Genomic DNA, 15,548 nt, shown 5'->3' on the forward strand with positions numbered 1-15,548 from the left:
CTCTGTGCACACTTGGCCAATGTCGAGCTCATTCGTGGGCCGACGCTCTCCCATTCTGCTGGATTCCAGAGGAGTCTTGTTTTATTGGTGCTGAGAACATTACCTGACCTCCGATTGCCCGTGGATCTGGAACTTCAGTTTGCGTGGATGTCAAGCGGCCAAACCCAGAGCAGCAAATGCGATCGAAAGGACTGAGTTCAGCAAGGCTCTGAGGGAGATGGACAGGAGGGTGTGTGGGTCCTAGCCTTTGGCGCCCGTGAGAGCTGCGTGGTCACTGGAAGCCGGCCTGCTGCCTCCTGCTTTGACCAGTAGATGGGGAAGGGGGCCCTGGGCATCAGTGGCTCACCTGGGCCCAGGGTATCCCTTCAGATGGAGCCGCTTCTTCCTACCATCTGGTCACATAAACAGCCTCAGGCTGTTCCGAGTCTTGTCCAAAGAAGCCAAGGCTTTGATTCATTGAGAGAAAACCGTCTCTGGGCCCCGAGGAGTTTGCTCGCTCCATCCCCGCCCCCGCCAAGACTGTTCTGTCCTTTCCAATACCACCTGTAATGGAAGCGTCTGTCTGGGTTTTCTTTGGGCTCAGACCCTGAATTCCAGTGTCCTCTCTGTTTATTATCATATAGTTTTCTCCATGCTCGGCCTTTTGTTTTTCCTTCTCTATGAAAGTCCTAGCCATTGTTGTCTGTTTAATATGTTCTTGGAGCATAGAAGAAAGGTTTTGTAAACAGGTTGGTGACATTGAATGTACGTGTAGTACTCACTCAAGAACAAAAAATTCAGATTGCTGTCATGCCAGCAACACTTTTAATAATAATATTATTAAAAGTGGTATTAAAAGTGCCCCCCGTCCCCATCTACTGGTCAAAGCAACACATAATAGTAATAATTACATTTATTATGTGCCTGCTGTTTGCCAGGCTGTGTTGAGCATTAATTCAACGAGGCCCAATAACAGCCCCACGTAACTTCATGGGCTCAGTTTTTTTAACCACTGTGCTAAAGATGGCCTTCAACTTGATCAGTATCTGTGTGATATATATATGGCCCTATCAGAGCAGATCCAGATTTTCCGAGCAGTGAAGCTTAGACTTTGGGGGCTTTAAGAAAAATAACTTAAGTTACAAATACATAATAAGGCACGGAAGTGAATATTTATTTAGAATTTGAAAAGAAATCACAACCAATTACAATGTTTAAAAAGCCAAATTATTGACATCGAAAATACAGGAAAACAATACATTTTAATCAGTGAACCTCTTGACACACCTGAGTAATACTTTGAGACATTTTTTGGCTTCATACTCATATCACCTCTTCATACGATCATGACTTTGTGTTATCAGTCGGTGTCACAAGAATTAGATCATTTCGTCTTTCCTGTAGCAAGATTAGTTGAAATTTGTATTTGATTAATCATAGTTTAGAAGCGTTTAGCTTTGCAATGTTTGGTGACATCACATGAACTTTTAGGATTGAATAAATCTCTGTTAGGGTCATCATATAGGAGCTGTGTGCCTTGGGGGCATTCTGAGTTTGTGTGACAACTGATCTGCGATACCTCCAAGCAGTTCTGGCCCAAAATCTTGGGATGTACCTGTGTTGTGGTACTGCTTCTGTGCACCTCCTTGTCGTATCGCCTACATGACGTTGGGAGGACCGACTTAATGAGCCACGTTCCTGTAAATCTTCCTAAACCAAGATGCCAAGCAACAGTCAACCTCAACAGGGATGTATGGAGCCTGGAGAGGGGCTGTGCAAGGGAAGGGCATTAAGCTGTCACGGCGTCCCTGGCTCCGTGCTGAGGGGGCATAGAGACAAGGAGAACCGGCCCTGTCCCAGGGCGCTAACAGTGGGGGAGATGAGCTGTTCATGGGTCATTTCAATGCACGGCTGAAGGAACTGCACCCTAGGACTGCTGCTAACGAGGCCGCAGTGGTCAGAGAAGGGATAGGCTGCCTTCTGATGGGCTGAGGTGGTGCCCAGTTGTGTGGCCATGCGCTGCCTGCCACGGGGCTAGAGCAACCCTGCTTTCACTTTCTTGGCAGCTCTGCCTGTGTCAGATTTGTTTTTTTAGAGCAACGATTCTGCTGCTAAAATAAAGCCTCTGTGGACCGCTGCAAAGGGCTGTAGGACTGTGACAGGTGGGCCTGTGCGGGGAGTGCAAGCGCACTGCCTGTGTCCTGGGCCCCCGGGTTAGAGACGCCACTGCAACCCACGTATCCACGTGCCCAAGGAGGGCTGAGCTGTCAGCTCAAGGAATTCAAACCCTTGCCTCCTGAAGAATTCTCATTCTTCCCTCAGCCCTGGTGAGGCAGCACTTGCTTGGTGACATGAGGAGATCTCACAGCCCATGGACGGCAGCTGGTGCCATCTCATCTCTACTTTCAGCTCTGCATCAGCATCTGCCGGCACCTGCCACTAAACTAAATCAGGTGTTTACGAGCCTGCCTCTCCCACCTTCCAGGGTTTCTTTGACTCAGTTCCATAGCTAGTCTCCAGGGAAGGGCAGCCCTCCCTCCACCCCAAACTAGGTAAAAACTTTGGCAAGTACTGTGCATATACATTTCTGAGGGGAGGGGCCCTCGGTCTCAGGGGGTCCATAACCTCAGGGAGATTAAGTCTCTCACCATGGTATTGTTCCGTGTTCACCCCTGAACTCACAAATTCCAGCACAGTTCCTGGGCCATCATGATAGTCCAGGTGTTCTTCAGAGTCCCTGGGAGAGCTTCTTCTAGGATAGTTGGTCCCTGCCTGGAGCTTCTGATTCAGGCTTGGGATGAGGCCTCAGAATTTACATCTGTATCAGCTTCCCAGGTGATGCTGACGGTGCTGTTCCCCGGCCCCTGCTTTGAGAAACACTGCTGTAGACTGTTGTGGCCTCGTAGCACCACAGACCTCTCCCTATCTAATTTCACAGTAACCGAGAAATGAATGTTCATACCTAAGGACTTTTTTAAAAAAAGTATTTATTTTTAGTTGGAGGATAATTGCTTTGCGACGTTGTGTGGGTTCCTGCCACGCATTAGCATGAATCAGCCATAGGCATGCACAGGCCCCTGCCTTCCTGAAGCTCCCTCCCACCCCATCCCACCCCTCCAGGTCATCACAGAGCGCCAGGCTGAGCTCCCTGTGTCAGACAGCAGCTTCCCACTAGCTAGCTATTTTACACATGGTAATGTGTGTATTTCAGTGCTGCTCTCTCAACTTGTCCCATTCTCCTCTTGCCCGACTATAACCATAAGTCTGTACATTATGTATGAGTCTCTATTCCTGCCTTGCAAATAGGTTCATTGGTACATTCCATATGGGGATTCCATTTTTCTAGATTTCACATATTTGCATTAGTAAACGACATTTGTTTTTCTTTTTCTGACTGACTTCACACTGTATAACAGGCTCTAGGCTCGTCCGATAGATAAGAACTTTTAAGCTCCCAACGAGGGAGGAAGCTGAAGGACTTGAGTATAGATTGAGCTGCACTTTTTACACACTATGAAAGCACAGTCACGCACTGGACATGTTCCAAACATCCTACTCGGGAGCTGGCTGAGCCCCATCCCGCCTAGGGAGACACAAGTGTCCTGGAATATTGAAAATTCAAGCAGGTAAATGTGCAGAGTTCCAAAACCTGGTAGTTCTAATGGCCAGGAGCATTGTAAGAGCATTGGCCATTCATCAATTTAGGTAATTCTGGACCCACATAAATCAAGAACTGGTATGTCAATTATACCTCAACTGAAAAAAATAAAGTAGCCCTTCATATAATCAGGCTTCATAAGATGCCTGAACTCCTGCTCTCTGTACATCCCAGCTTGGCCCGGCGCTGCCTCAGCCTTACTTTATGTGCATGGTTGCCTCCCCACCTTAAGCTGGAAGTTTAATCAGTAACCCCCTGTGTGATTGGCCCGATCCCCCGCACCCCTCAGCTAGTGGCTGTCCTAGCCCTGAGTCTAGACGGGCTCCAGTATGCGAAGTCATCAGCAGGAAACAGCGGTCCTCACTGCGACTTCCAGCCCAGAGAGCTGCAGGGCATGCGTTCCAGCTGCTCCCTGGCACCTGAGGGGCCCTTCTGACGTCAGGCCCCCTGTCACTGATGGCCAGCCCTCCCCCTTGCAGTGAAGATTGCTGTAATGTCCTGCCTCCCGTCAGCTGTACATGGCCTCTGACTTGTAAGAGTCCCCGCCCAGTACATTGTTGATTTTCTCTATCACTGACTCCAGGTTCTTTCTTTGGCCTCATGGCTGGGCAATTGCAAGGATTGCAGGATTGTGGGGATGCCGTCCAACACTCTTGAGTCATGTCACCAGGAGAAACATTGAGCTTAGGTTTGTCGAGATGGCTTTAAAGCCAAGGTCATGAGCCAGCTCTGCGCTAAGCCTCTTTCTTCTGAACCAGGAGTCTGGCTGTCTGATAATTAACTTAATCTCGTTTTGCTCTTCAGTTCAGTTGCTCAGTCATGTCCGACTCTTTGCGACCCCATGGACTGCAACACACCAGGGCTCCCTGTCCACCGCCAACTCCCGGAGCTTGCTCAAACTCAAGTCCATCGAGTCGTTGTGCTATTTGTGTGTCGTTTCTGTCACCAGTGATGCCGCAGGCCAGCTTCCTACACTGGTAGGCTGAGGTTTCCCCTCGACACCAGCCCCCCCCACAAAAAAAAAAAAACACATGTGACCAGCTGGAAAAGCTTAGTGGAGCTGAAGAACAGTGAACAGCTGTAACCAGTGAATCATCAGTTTAAAGAGGAGTGGAAAATAGGCAATTGTGCTCTTAACCCACAGCTTGGTAGATACTGGCCCCCTCACGTCTTAACCCACAGCTTGGTAGATACTGGCTCCCTCACGTCTCCCAAGCCCCCCTCTCTGTCATTTCTGTGTGTCTCCTGTTGCTGTCTTTATCTTGCCCTTATGTTTCCTCCATCTCTGTATCTTCTACTTCCGCCACCCCAAGGTGGCTGTCACCTGTGACTCTTCTCCCCCATCTCCATCTTGGCCCTTTTCCTGTCTTTCTTCACCAGTCTCCACTCTCAGCCTTTATCCTCTGATGGTTTCTTTCTTCCCTCCTCCTAAAAGCCACGTATGGAAGGCAGGCACTGGGCCAGCTATCCGTGTTTGAAGCAGGAGCTTTATGCCTTGCTCTTAGGCAGCAGGTGGGTGGCTCTCCTCTGGCCCCTTTCCCCTGGTGTCAGTGGCTCTGTCAGGGACAGTGCCCTGTGCAGTTGCTGAAAACCTCCCCCCGGTCAGGTCTCCAGGAGTTGTTTCATTGAGCAACTTAAGGGTGTGTACACATGTCAACTTTTCCCAGTCCTGGAGACCACAGAAGACATGTTATTCTTCCCTGCTGCTGCTGCTAAGTTGCTTCAGTCGTGTCCGACTCTGTGCGACCCCATAGACGGCAGCCCACCAGGCTCTCCCGTCCCTGGGATTCTCCAGGCAAGAACACTGGAGTGGGTTGCCATTTCCTTCTCCAATGCATGAAAGTGAAAAGTGAAAGTGAAGTCACTCAGTCGTGTCCGACTCCTAGCAACCCCATGGACTGCAGCCCACTAGGCTCCTCCGTCTATGGGATTTTCCAGGCAAGAGTACTGGAAGTGGGGTGCCATTGCCTTCTCCGATTCTTCCCTGAGATTTCCTTTATTTCTAATTCTTCCCTGAGAGGTAGGCTTTGAAACATTGCCATCCTCCTATGAGTTTTCCTGATTCACATGCACCATCCGTCTTTTAAAAGAGAGGTCGACACTGTACCGTGGTTGAGCGTTGGTGAGCACTGACCCTTCACAAGCAGCCTGGGGAAGGAAGACTTCCGACCGACAGGAGACTGTGTCCTCGTCCCGTCTGCTGGCTACTGGGTGGTGGTCAGTGTCAGGCCGTGAGCTCAACTTCTGATCCTTGGTTCTGGGGCTCCGTCAAGTGGAGTGATGTTTCCACGCCTACCTGTTTGTGGTGTTAAAGGACAGCTGAGGCATATTAAACATTTCAAGAGTTGGTTTGAGCAAAAATAGATTCGAATTGAGCAATACCCAATTGCCAGAGGTTGGGAGTGCTCTGATGGTAGGAGCTGGGGAGAGACTTCTGTAAAGAAAAGCGCAGAAGCAAGGAAAGGAGCTGTCGACTGGCTCCAGCACGGAGCCTAGTTGGCTGCTTGTGCTGGGTTGTCCTTAGTGTTTTGATTTCATAACCTTGAGGCATTTACAGGCTTACATTTCCATTTGCTTACATAGGCAGCCACCTATGGCATTAGAAGCACTTCGGACTGATGGCCTCTGAGTTTAATTAACTTAACAGTGGATTAAGTGTGATCATCTGTGTGAAAACACCTTGAAAGTTAACAGCGGCCCACAGAAGCAAGGTAGCCCTAATACCTACAACGTTACATTAAATACTGCCAAGATACCTTCAGGGGAAAACAATAATTAACCTCATTAACAAAAGCATTAGTTGTTGTGCTAAATACCAAAAGTGATTTATGACTATGTAGATAGTTTTCATTTATGGAAGATTTAAGAAGTCCAAGTTCAGTCAAATGGTGAGAGCTGTCATTAAATGCACTTAAGATGTAAACGTATTGTCTGTATCGGTCCATGGGCAGGAAACACATCACTTATTTGAATGTGGACAATTAACATCCATTTTGCTAACAAGCACCCGTAGACTGATTACTATATACAGCATAACAAACTGAAATAAAGGAGGAAATTATTTAAGTTGAATTAACATACTTTGGCGGAGAAGGCAATGGCACCCCACTCTAGTACTCTTGCCTGGAAAATCCATGGACGGAGGAGCCTGGTAGGCTATAGGCTACAGTCCATGGGGTCGCTAAGAGTCAGACACGACTGAGCGACTTCACTTTCACTCTTCTCTTTCATGCATTGGAGAAGGAAATGGCAACCCACTCTACTGTTCTTGCCTGGAGAATCCCAGGGACGGCAGAGCCTGGTGGGCTGCCGTCTATGGGGTCGCACAGAGTCGGACACGACTGAAGCGACTTAGCATAGCATAGCAACATACTTTGGAGAAGACTTTCATTTTCTGTGACAGTTCTTACTTGAAAATAACTATCCACTCCAGTACTCTGGCCTGAAGAATTCCATGGACTGTATAGTCCATGGGATTGCAAAGAATCGGACACAACTGAGTGACTTTCGCTTTCACTTTCAAATCTTTTTTGGGCCTCTTTTAAATGTAAAAACAGTTTAACATTACAAATATTTTGAAAGAAGAAATTACCTCCACTTTTCACAAGATAGCTTTACTTTTTTTGATTGTATATATTTTTAATCTCCATCCATAAACATGTACTTTTATAATAATTGTGCACTTATTTGGGCACTGTTTTTTATCTCAGCATGTTTTGTAGAGTCTACTTAAATCAAGTAATTGACATTAAAGATGAGCATTTTATACTTCTGCTAGAGCAAGGTGCGGAGAAGGCAATGGCACCCCACTCCAGGACTCTTGCCTGGAAAATCCCATGGGTGGAGGAGCCTGGTAGGGCTGCAGTCCATGGGGTCGCTAGAGTCAGACACGACTGAGTGACTTCACTTTCACTTTTCCCTTTCATGCATTGGAGAAGGAAATGGCAACCCACTCCAGTGTTCTTGCCTGGAGAATCCCAGGGATAGGGGAGCCTGGTAGGCTGCCATCTATGGGGTCACACAGAGTCAGACACGACTGAGGTGACTTAGCATAGCATAGAGCAAGGTGACTGCCTCAGTAAGAAAATTGAGAACTCCATGGCAGAACACAGTAGATGCTTTACTTCTTGTTCACAGGCTGTTTCAGTGCCTGTTGTAAGCAGGCAGCCTTCTGCTGGGTGATTCAGAAGCCAGACTCCTTCCATCTTGGGGTTGCACCCTCCGCTCAGCCTCCTGAGTCCACTGCTGGGTCCACTGTGTGCTGCTGGCAGGGGGGCGTAGGGAGGGAGCAGGGGAGAGAGGCTATCTCTCAGATCCGGAGGCTGGGAAGTCTAAGATCAAGGCATGGGCAGATTTAGTGTTTGCCTAGGGTCCACTTCGGTTCATGGATGCTCTCTTCTTGCTGTGTCCTCACATAGTGGAATGGACAGGAGAGCTTTTGGAGGTCTCTCTTATAAGGACACTAATCCTGTTCATGAGGGTTTTACCCTCATTATCTAATCACCTCCCCAAAGCCCGATTTTGAAATCCCATTGTTTTTCAGGATTAGGTTACAACACATGGGTTTTCAGGACACAGTCAGTCAGTCAGTCTATAGCAGAGGCTTTTTATGAGCCAGGCTTGGCAGCAGGCCACATCCCTTCCACTCACATGCCATTGGTCATAAGACAGTCATGTGACCACACCCAACTATGGGGAGGCTGGGAAATGTAGTCCAGCTCTATTTGGAAGGAAAGGATACCAATTTGAGGAACACAGGGCAGTCTGTCACAATTTCTAATCTAGTTGCCATATACCAGATATCTTTAGTATTTTTCCTATATATGAATTGACATTTTACTACATAGAGCATTTGTTGAAATTGTATATATCGGATGTTTTTATAAATAGTTTCAGAAATAATATTGCAGTAAAGGATTTATTGATATAATGAATTTATTTCTGATAACTGTGTGTGTGCATGCGTGCATGCAAATGCATCTCTTTAGCACTTGGCATACTGTGCTGTAATTAGTTGAATATGTATCTTTACTGTTGAGTTAGCCCACTTAGTGCCTTGCATGTGGAAAGTGATCACTAAACACTGTGACAATGACTAGAACTAGACGAGATTTTTTACTAACTTTGGAAATGGCTAGAAACGGCATATTCTCTCCAGCTCGTTGCCTCATTCTTCTGATTAGTACATGCTAGGGATGGTCACCCCTATCCCCTGGGGCTCACCCACAAGCCCTGGTTTAAGTACTTTTTCCCCCTTACTGGCCTGGTTTTAGTCCTGCTCACATTTCTCTATATTTCAGTGTTGCATATGTAAGTAGGTAGATAGATTAGACAGGGCTATTTTGAGACTCAGAGAAGAGTTTCACAGAGTTTTATATAAAATATTGAGCTCTGTGGATGTTTTAAGCCTAGGGTTAGGGTTAGGGTTAGCCCAGGATCAAGAAGAGATGGTCATGGCTGGAGCCACTGGCCATCGTTGCCAGATCATGGCTGGATTCCCAAGCAGAGTGGCTCTGGCAAAGCTTAAGGCTTAGTAGGGGACTGACCTAGCCAGGGGTGACCCAAGATGTGACTGGAAGTTCCACCAGACCCCATAGCCTCCTTTGTACTTAAATAACCAAACAAGCAGAGGACCAGGAAGTGTCTTCTGTTCTTTTGAAAACAACTTGTTTCTCTTGCTTTTGATTCTTCCTGATAGCAAAGCTGCCACACTCTCATTGTAGAGAAGTTGGAGAATGCAAAAACATGTAGAGTAGGATGGATAAGGGACCTATGCTTCGGGCTTCCTGGGTGGCTCAGTGGTAAAGAATCCGCCTACCATTGCAGGAGACTGAGCTTTAATCCCTATGTTGGGAAGGTCCCTTGGAGAAGGAAATGACTACCCACTTCAGCCAGTTTATTCTTGCCTGGGAAATTCCATGGGCAGAGGAGCCTGGTGGGCTACATACAGTTAGGGGTCGTGAAGAGTTGGACACGACTGAGCGCATGCATGCAAGATGTATAAAGTTCTTCAGTCTTGAGAAGTTGCATTTATCTGTAGGTGTTTCAATTGCTTATCTCTTCACCTTCCAGGCCAAGCCAAAGCTCATTGAGCCACTGGACTATGAAAATGTCATCGTCCAGAAGAAGACACAGATCCTGAACGACTGTCTACGGGAGATGCTGCTCTTCCCGTATGATGACTTTCAGGTGAGGGTAAATAGCACCGTGCTGTCGAGCTTTACAAATAGTTCTTTTTTGTCTCTTGGTTTATTGTTTAGGGAATTAAAAAGATGAAAAGAAGAGATGCTATTTTAGAGAGAAAAGTTATTGCCATTATCTTGTTCCAAGCGTTCCCTCATGACTTGATTTTTTTATTGGTATTGTTGTACATATATGTGTTACATGTGTGTGTATGTGTATACACACAGATATGAATATATGTTACGTGTGTGCATATCACACATACATATATAACACAAATGTTTTCTCAAGCATTTATCTTTTATCTTGAATAGAAGTGGTATCAGTTCAGTCGCTCAGTTGTGTTCAACTTTTGAGACCCCATGGACTGCAGCACGCCAGACTTCCCTGTCCATAGTCTAGGCTAATTCTGTAGATTCAAGTGCCTCCTACATCTTAGGAAATTTGTTTGAAGAGGATTTTAAGGGTTTTGCCCAGTGCCTTGGAGTCTTAAGGATGGGATTGGCTCAGAAGTGGCAGAAGGTTTTGTCAGGCATCATTTTAAGCTGTCACTTTGGGAGACTGCCTGGAGAGAGGCCCTGAACTGCGCGTGGGCTCACTGAGAAGAGTTTGGGGCTCCTGACATCCAGGAACGTCCTAACATGTACCTCACTGATGCAGTGACAGGTGCTGTTTCTGGGAACTCAGTAGCTGCCGGCAGGGCACTCAGCATAGCTTTGTTGTGAGCAGCTCTTTAGATGGCTGCTTGAAGCCTTTCAGACTATGTCCTGTGCTCAGTGACCCACAACAGCTTCCAGGCCAGTGAGGAGTGATGGAACCCCAGTCGCGTTAGATGCTTGGCAGCCTGGAGTCACATCCATCCATTGGAGACTCCAGTTACTGCCCTTGCTCTCCTGGGATTTAACCTTGGAGCGTCCTTCTTCTCTACTTGATGCCGTTATCATCCTAGACTTCTCTGTCCTGAATTAAACTACCGCCCCCTGTCCCCGACTCTGCCTTTTTTTTGAAGCTTCTTTGATTCTTTGTTGTTTAATTTTAAAAACTAATATATGCTTGTAACAAACAAATAAGCAGGTCCTATTGAAACACTTGACATTAAAAAGCCTCCCTTCCACCTTCTTTTTAATCCCACTCCCCAGAACATCACTTGCTATATATACAGTTTTCTATATATTCAATTGTCTTTGGAAACTTCCATGTTAATAACAATCATCAAATCATATTCCTTGAAGTTTTGTTTCCCCCATCAAATTTAAGAGCTTCCAGTTTACAACAAAGGTGAGAATTTTCACAAATATTCACTTGTTCAAACTTGTGAGAGATACTTGTGGAGAAAATGATGATTCTTCAGTTCTTTCCTGAAAAATTAGGAATGCCACAGAAATGAAATTGGGCATTAATGGGATGTTCCACTGATAAATGGTTTCAAATCATGCCCCAAAATACAGTGCCCTTGAAAACTTCATTACAAGAATAGGTTACCCAACTAAAGGATGAATAAATGGAAACCTCAGAATGAAGTCTTTCCTCTGTGATTTTGACAACAGTTTTGTTAACATGAGGAGTTAAATTAGATGATTATAAATTAGACTCCATGTTGACATATTTTTCCTGCACTGTGCTCTGAGGAAGCTAAAGCTTATCTCAAGTTTCTTTGAGCATGAAGTATTAGTATCTGTTCTTCTTAGTATCAGTTAGAGTAACAAAGTTATTTCTAGTTTTGCAGCCTAAAATGAAAAATTTTAGTTGAAAACTGGAGATCCAGTTGTTTCAGAAGCAAACCAACCCCAGAAATAAGATACAATTATAATTTCATTTTTTTATCTCACCAACAGAGAACCTGGATGTTTAAGCAGTTGTAGAAACAGATGATTAAAACTTTGAGAAAAACTCCTTTTTTCCTTTCGCCTGTAACAACTTTTCTGGGGATATCAGACATAAATATTCTAGGAACAGCAAAGAACTCATTGACATTTTGCTAGCCAAGATTGATGAAGAGTGTTAAGTTCTGTTTAGGGGAAGCTTTTTCAAAGATTAAGGAGCTTGAATTTCAGCTTCGATCCCCATCACAGTAATTGCAATGGGCCACGTGGAAGTTTAGATGCTGCTGTTTTCTTTCTAGGAGTCCTCCTGTATCCCAGTCTGGGAAGGCCATGTGCTTTCTTGCTAAATTGTCTCAATGCTTTTATGACTATGTAGTTAGTTGATCCAGTGACATGTCTTAGTGATATCATGGATTTCTACTGTCTATCCCTGCATTTTTAGGCAGAATGAGGGCAGAATTATTATTGTATTATCAGAGGCAGAGGGAATAAATTAGACAGGGGCAAGTATTTTACTTCATGTGAAATCAAGGTAGCAAGTTGGTTAGGAAATGGGTCAGCTAGTGAGCAAAATGCATAGTGGGGTTGAGTTGTAATCCTACACTTTCCAGTTAAACAATATTAGTTATTATATTATTATATATTATAATATATAATATATATTATTATATTATTATTAATAAGATAATAGAATTTGGTGTGAAATTCTGTCACATATATTCAGAATGGTAATTTACTAAACTGTAGGTGTGTATAGCTGGAGAAGGCAATGTCATCCCACTCCAGTACTCTTGCCTGGAAAATCCCATGGACTGGAGGAGCCTGGTAGGCTGCAGTCCATGGGGTCTCTGGGAATCGGACACGACTGAGCGACTTCACTTTCACTTTTCACTTTCATGCTTTGGAGAAGGAAATGGCAACCCACTTCAGTGTTCTTGCCTGGAGAATCCCAGGGACCGGGGAGCCTGGTGGGCTGCCGTCTATGGGGTCGCACAGAGTTGGACACGACTGAAGCGACTTAGCAGCAGCAGCAGCAGCAGGTGTGTATAGCAATGATACATTTATACAGGTCACGTGTAGATCTGTGTTGGTATTGGTCAGCCCCTAAGGATGTCTGAGAACGAACCTTGTGGAGAGAAGATTTGTTGTTGGATCTACTTGTCTAAGGTGGGAGGAGAGTGTTTAAAACAAAAAATCCTGAGAGACAGAAAGTCAATGTGAATTTCAAAAAGACAGTTCTCAGCTGTCAGAATATGTATGAAGTTTTATCTGCCAAGATTAGGGCAGGAATGCTGAAGCTCAGACAGTCCTCTCTAGCTGACTGCACTTGTGTTTTCAGAATCAGACTCTGGTGCTCTGGGGTCGTTCTGCTCTGTGTCTGCCCTGGCGTCCTGGTTCTCCTCCCCAGCAATATCTTCTCTTCTTTCCCAACCTTCTAGAATGTTTTCACCCATGAGGCCACTTCAGATTCCATGTCTTCTGAAGCTGTTCAAGTCCACAGTAATTTTTTCCATTTTCTCTTCGTTCTTCTAATACTTACTGTCTGCACTGTGTATCTGAACACCTAAGTACATTGTCTAGAGCTTTTCAGTGATGGCTTCTCATGCTTTCTGTCTTCAAGTGTCTCCACCCAGACTGTGGCCTTGAGGAAGGCTCAGGTACTCGGTTGGTGCCTCTTTGACCTCCAGACATTAGACTTTGGTGTTGGACATAAACTAACGAGGCATAAGGTTTGTAAGAAAGATATGAAAAGAGTATGTCATATTCCACTTCTGAGGATATACCCAAAAGAGTTGACAGCAGAGACTCAAAGAACTACTTGTACATCCCACATTCCTAGCAGGATTATTCATAGTAGCCGAAAGGCAGGAAAAAACCCAAGAGTCTATCGATGGGAGAATGGATAAACAAATTGCATGCATATGCACAATGGAATATTACTCACCCTTAAAAAGGAAGGAAATTCCGACACATGCTACAACATGGATGAACTTTGAGGCGTTATGCTAATTGAAATGAGTCAAAAAGGAACAGATACTGTATGATTCCACTTATACGAGATACCTGGAATAGTCAATTTATCAAGACAGAAAGTGAAATGGTGGTTGCCAGGAGATAAAGGGAGATAATTGTTTAATGGGTACAGCGTTTCGATTCCACAAGATGAAAAGAGCCCTGTGCAAGATGGAGAATGTTCTTAATGCTACTGAATTGTACTCTTAAAAATGGTTGAGATGTAAATTTTATGTTACGAATATTATGCCACAATGGAAAAAAAGAGCAGGTTGTTATGAGATTTCTGTGCCATACAGATCTGAAATTGTTGTCTTCTAGAAGCTGTATGAGCAGTCAGGGCAAAGCGTGACTCTCTGATGCTCATTCAATTGACATTTCAAGGTGTATTGTCAGTGTCAGATCTCTTCAACAAAAAAATTTTAAGGGAAAATGGGAAAATTATTAATAATTGGAAGCGCTAGAAATGTTCACTTTTGGAAATGTTTAGTTACAGGAGAATCCTAGAGTATTCTCAGCATTGTATCAAAAAAATGTGGTTAATTCATTTTCCTTTAAACAACATCCTGATATTTATTTTTCCTCTGTTTCTTTTCCTCTTTGGCTTACATGAGACTGATAAAGATCTACAAACCACTGACCTAAAAAGGAAACCAGGCCCCACTACTTACAAAGGGCTTGGACGTCCCTCATCTCATTTCCCATCTGTCCTTTTGAAAAGAACTTTTTTTTAATTCCTGAGTGAGGTGTTTTGTCCTCACTTTTTATTATATGCTGCCAAAAAATAATTTCAATACTTTCTTTTGGGCTTTTTATTGCAAAGTGCTCTTTTGATAAAATTCCTCAAAATTTTTATCAGTCTGCATTCAGTGGTCAGTGATGTCCATTTCCGTGAGCATTGTGGTTTCTGGGATATTAGTTCATGTCGAGGACTGAACCTACCTGAAAAATCTGGATAAATAATGTTTCTGAATTGACATTGGCCAGACTCTCAGGAGATAAGGATTTTAATTCTACGTCAGATAATGCCTTTAATGGAAAACGGTGACAGGTCTTTTTTATCTTTTTTTTTTTTTTTTATCATCAACTATGTCTTAAAAAGAAGAGCTTAGTTTTTTGGACAGCACCAATCAGCTGAGTTGAAGAGTGTGTTTATTTAGCATATAGTTTGTAGTTATACTGATTGTGCAAAGGGCTCAGACAGGGTTCTTGCTTTTGAATTGCTCAAAACTTAGGAAAGGAGCTACTGAATTCATCTTAATAATGAGAAGGAGAATGTGACTAGTATCAGGACAAATTGAATCCCATGGAAATTTATTTTTGGAAGTTTAAGATAGTGGGACGTCCAGGTGCTGAGTCCTTTGTGCTTGTGTGCCTGCTAAGTCGCTTCTGTCGTGTCTGACGCTTTGCAGCCCTATAGATTGTTGTCCACCAGGCTCCTCTGTCCATGGGGTTCTCCAGGCAAGGATACTGGAGTGGGTTGCCATGCCCTTCTCCCGGGGCTCTTCCTAACCCTAATCCTGCATTAGCAGGCAGGTTCTTTACCACTAGCGCCACCTGGGACACCCATAGTGGTTGGAATTGCAGAGGTCCAGCCTAAGAGCCAAGCCAGGGTTACTGATCTGGGCTCACCCACAGAAACATGAGACAGCAGTCAGAGGGGCCGAGCGCTTGAGGGTGCCCTCAAGGGACTGGATCTCGGGGAGCACCTTCACCTAGGAGGAAGGGAGGTGAGTGAGAATCAGACAGAAAGTGGGAGGAGGACCAGGAAAGCAAGGGGCTCTGGAAGGCATTGAGAGGGCTTTGAAGAAGGCAGGCAGAAAGAGCCAGTGGCCCCGCACTCCTGCCACTGAGGTGGGAGAGTGGTCCTCGGTGCCAATAACCCAGGCGTT

The 15,548-nt window shown here is 45.0% G+C and overlaps 1 protein-coding gene across 17 annotated transcripts in view; it reads left to right on the forward strand.

Moving 5' to 3' along the window:
* The window catches only part of DOCK9 (dedicator of cytokinesis 9), a 284,352-nt gene that overhangs the window by 125,311 nt on the left and 143,493 nt on the right, over nucleotides 1–15,548 (forward strand). For all 17 annotated transcript variants that reach the window (XM_044927109.2, XM_044927115.2, XM_044927118.2 and 14 more), the window contains exon 2: nucleotides 9,710–9,826. In XM_044927109.2, coding sequence (XP_044783044.2) covers nucleotides 9,710–9,826 — 117 coding nt within the window. The remainder of the gene's footprint in view (nucleotides 1–9,709; nucleotides 9,827–15,548) is intronic.

Source organism: Bubalus bubalis, chromosome 13, assembly GCF_019923935.1.
Source record: "Bubalus bubalis isolate 160015118507 breed Murrah chromosome 13, NDDB_SH_1, whole genome shotgun sequence".
NCBI lineage: Eukaryota > Metazoa > Chordata > Mammalia > Artiodactyla > Bovidae > Bubalus > Bubalus bubalis.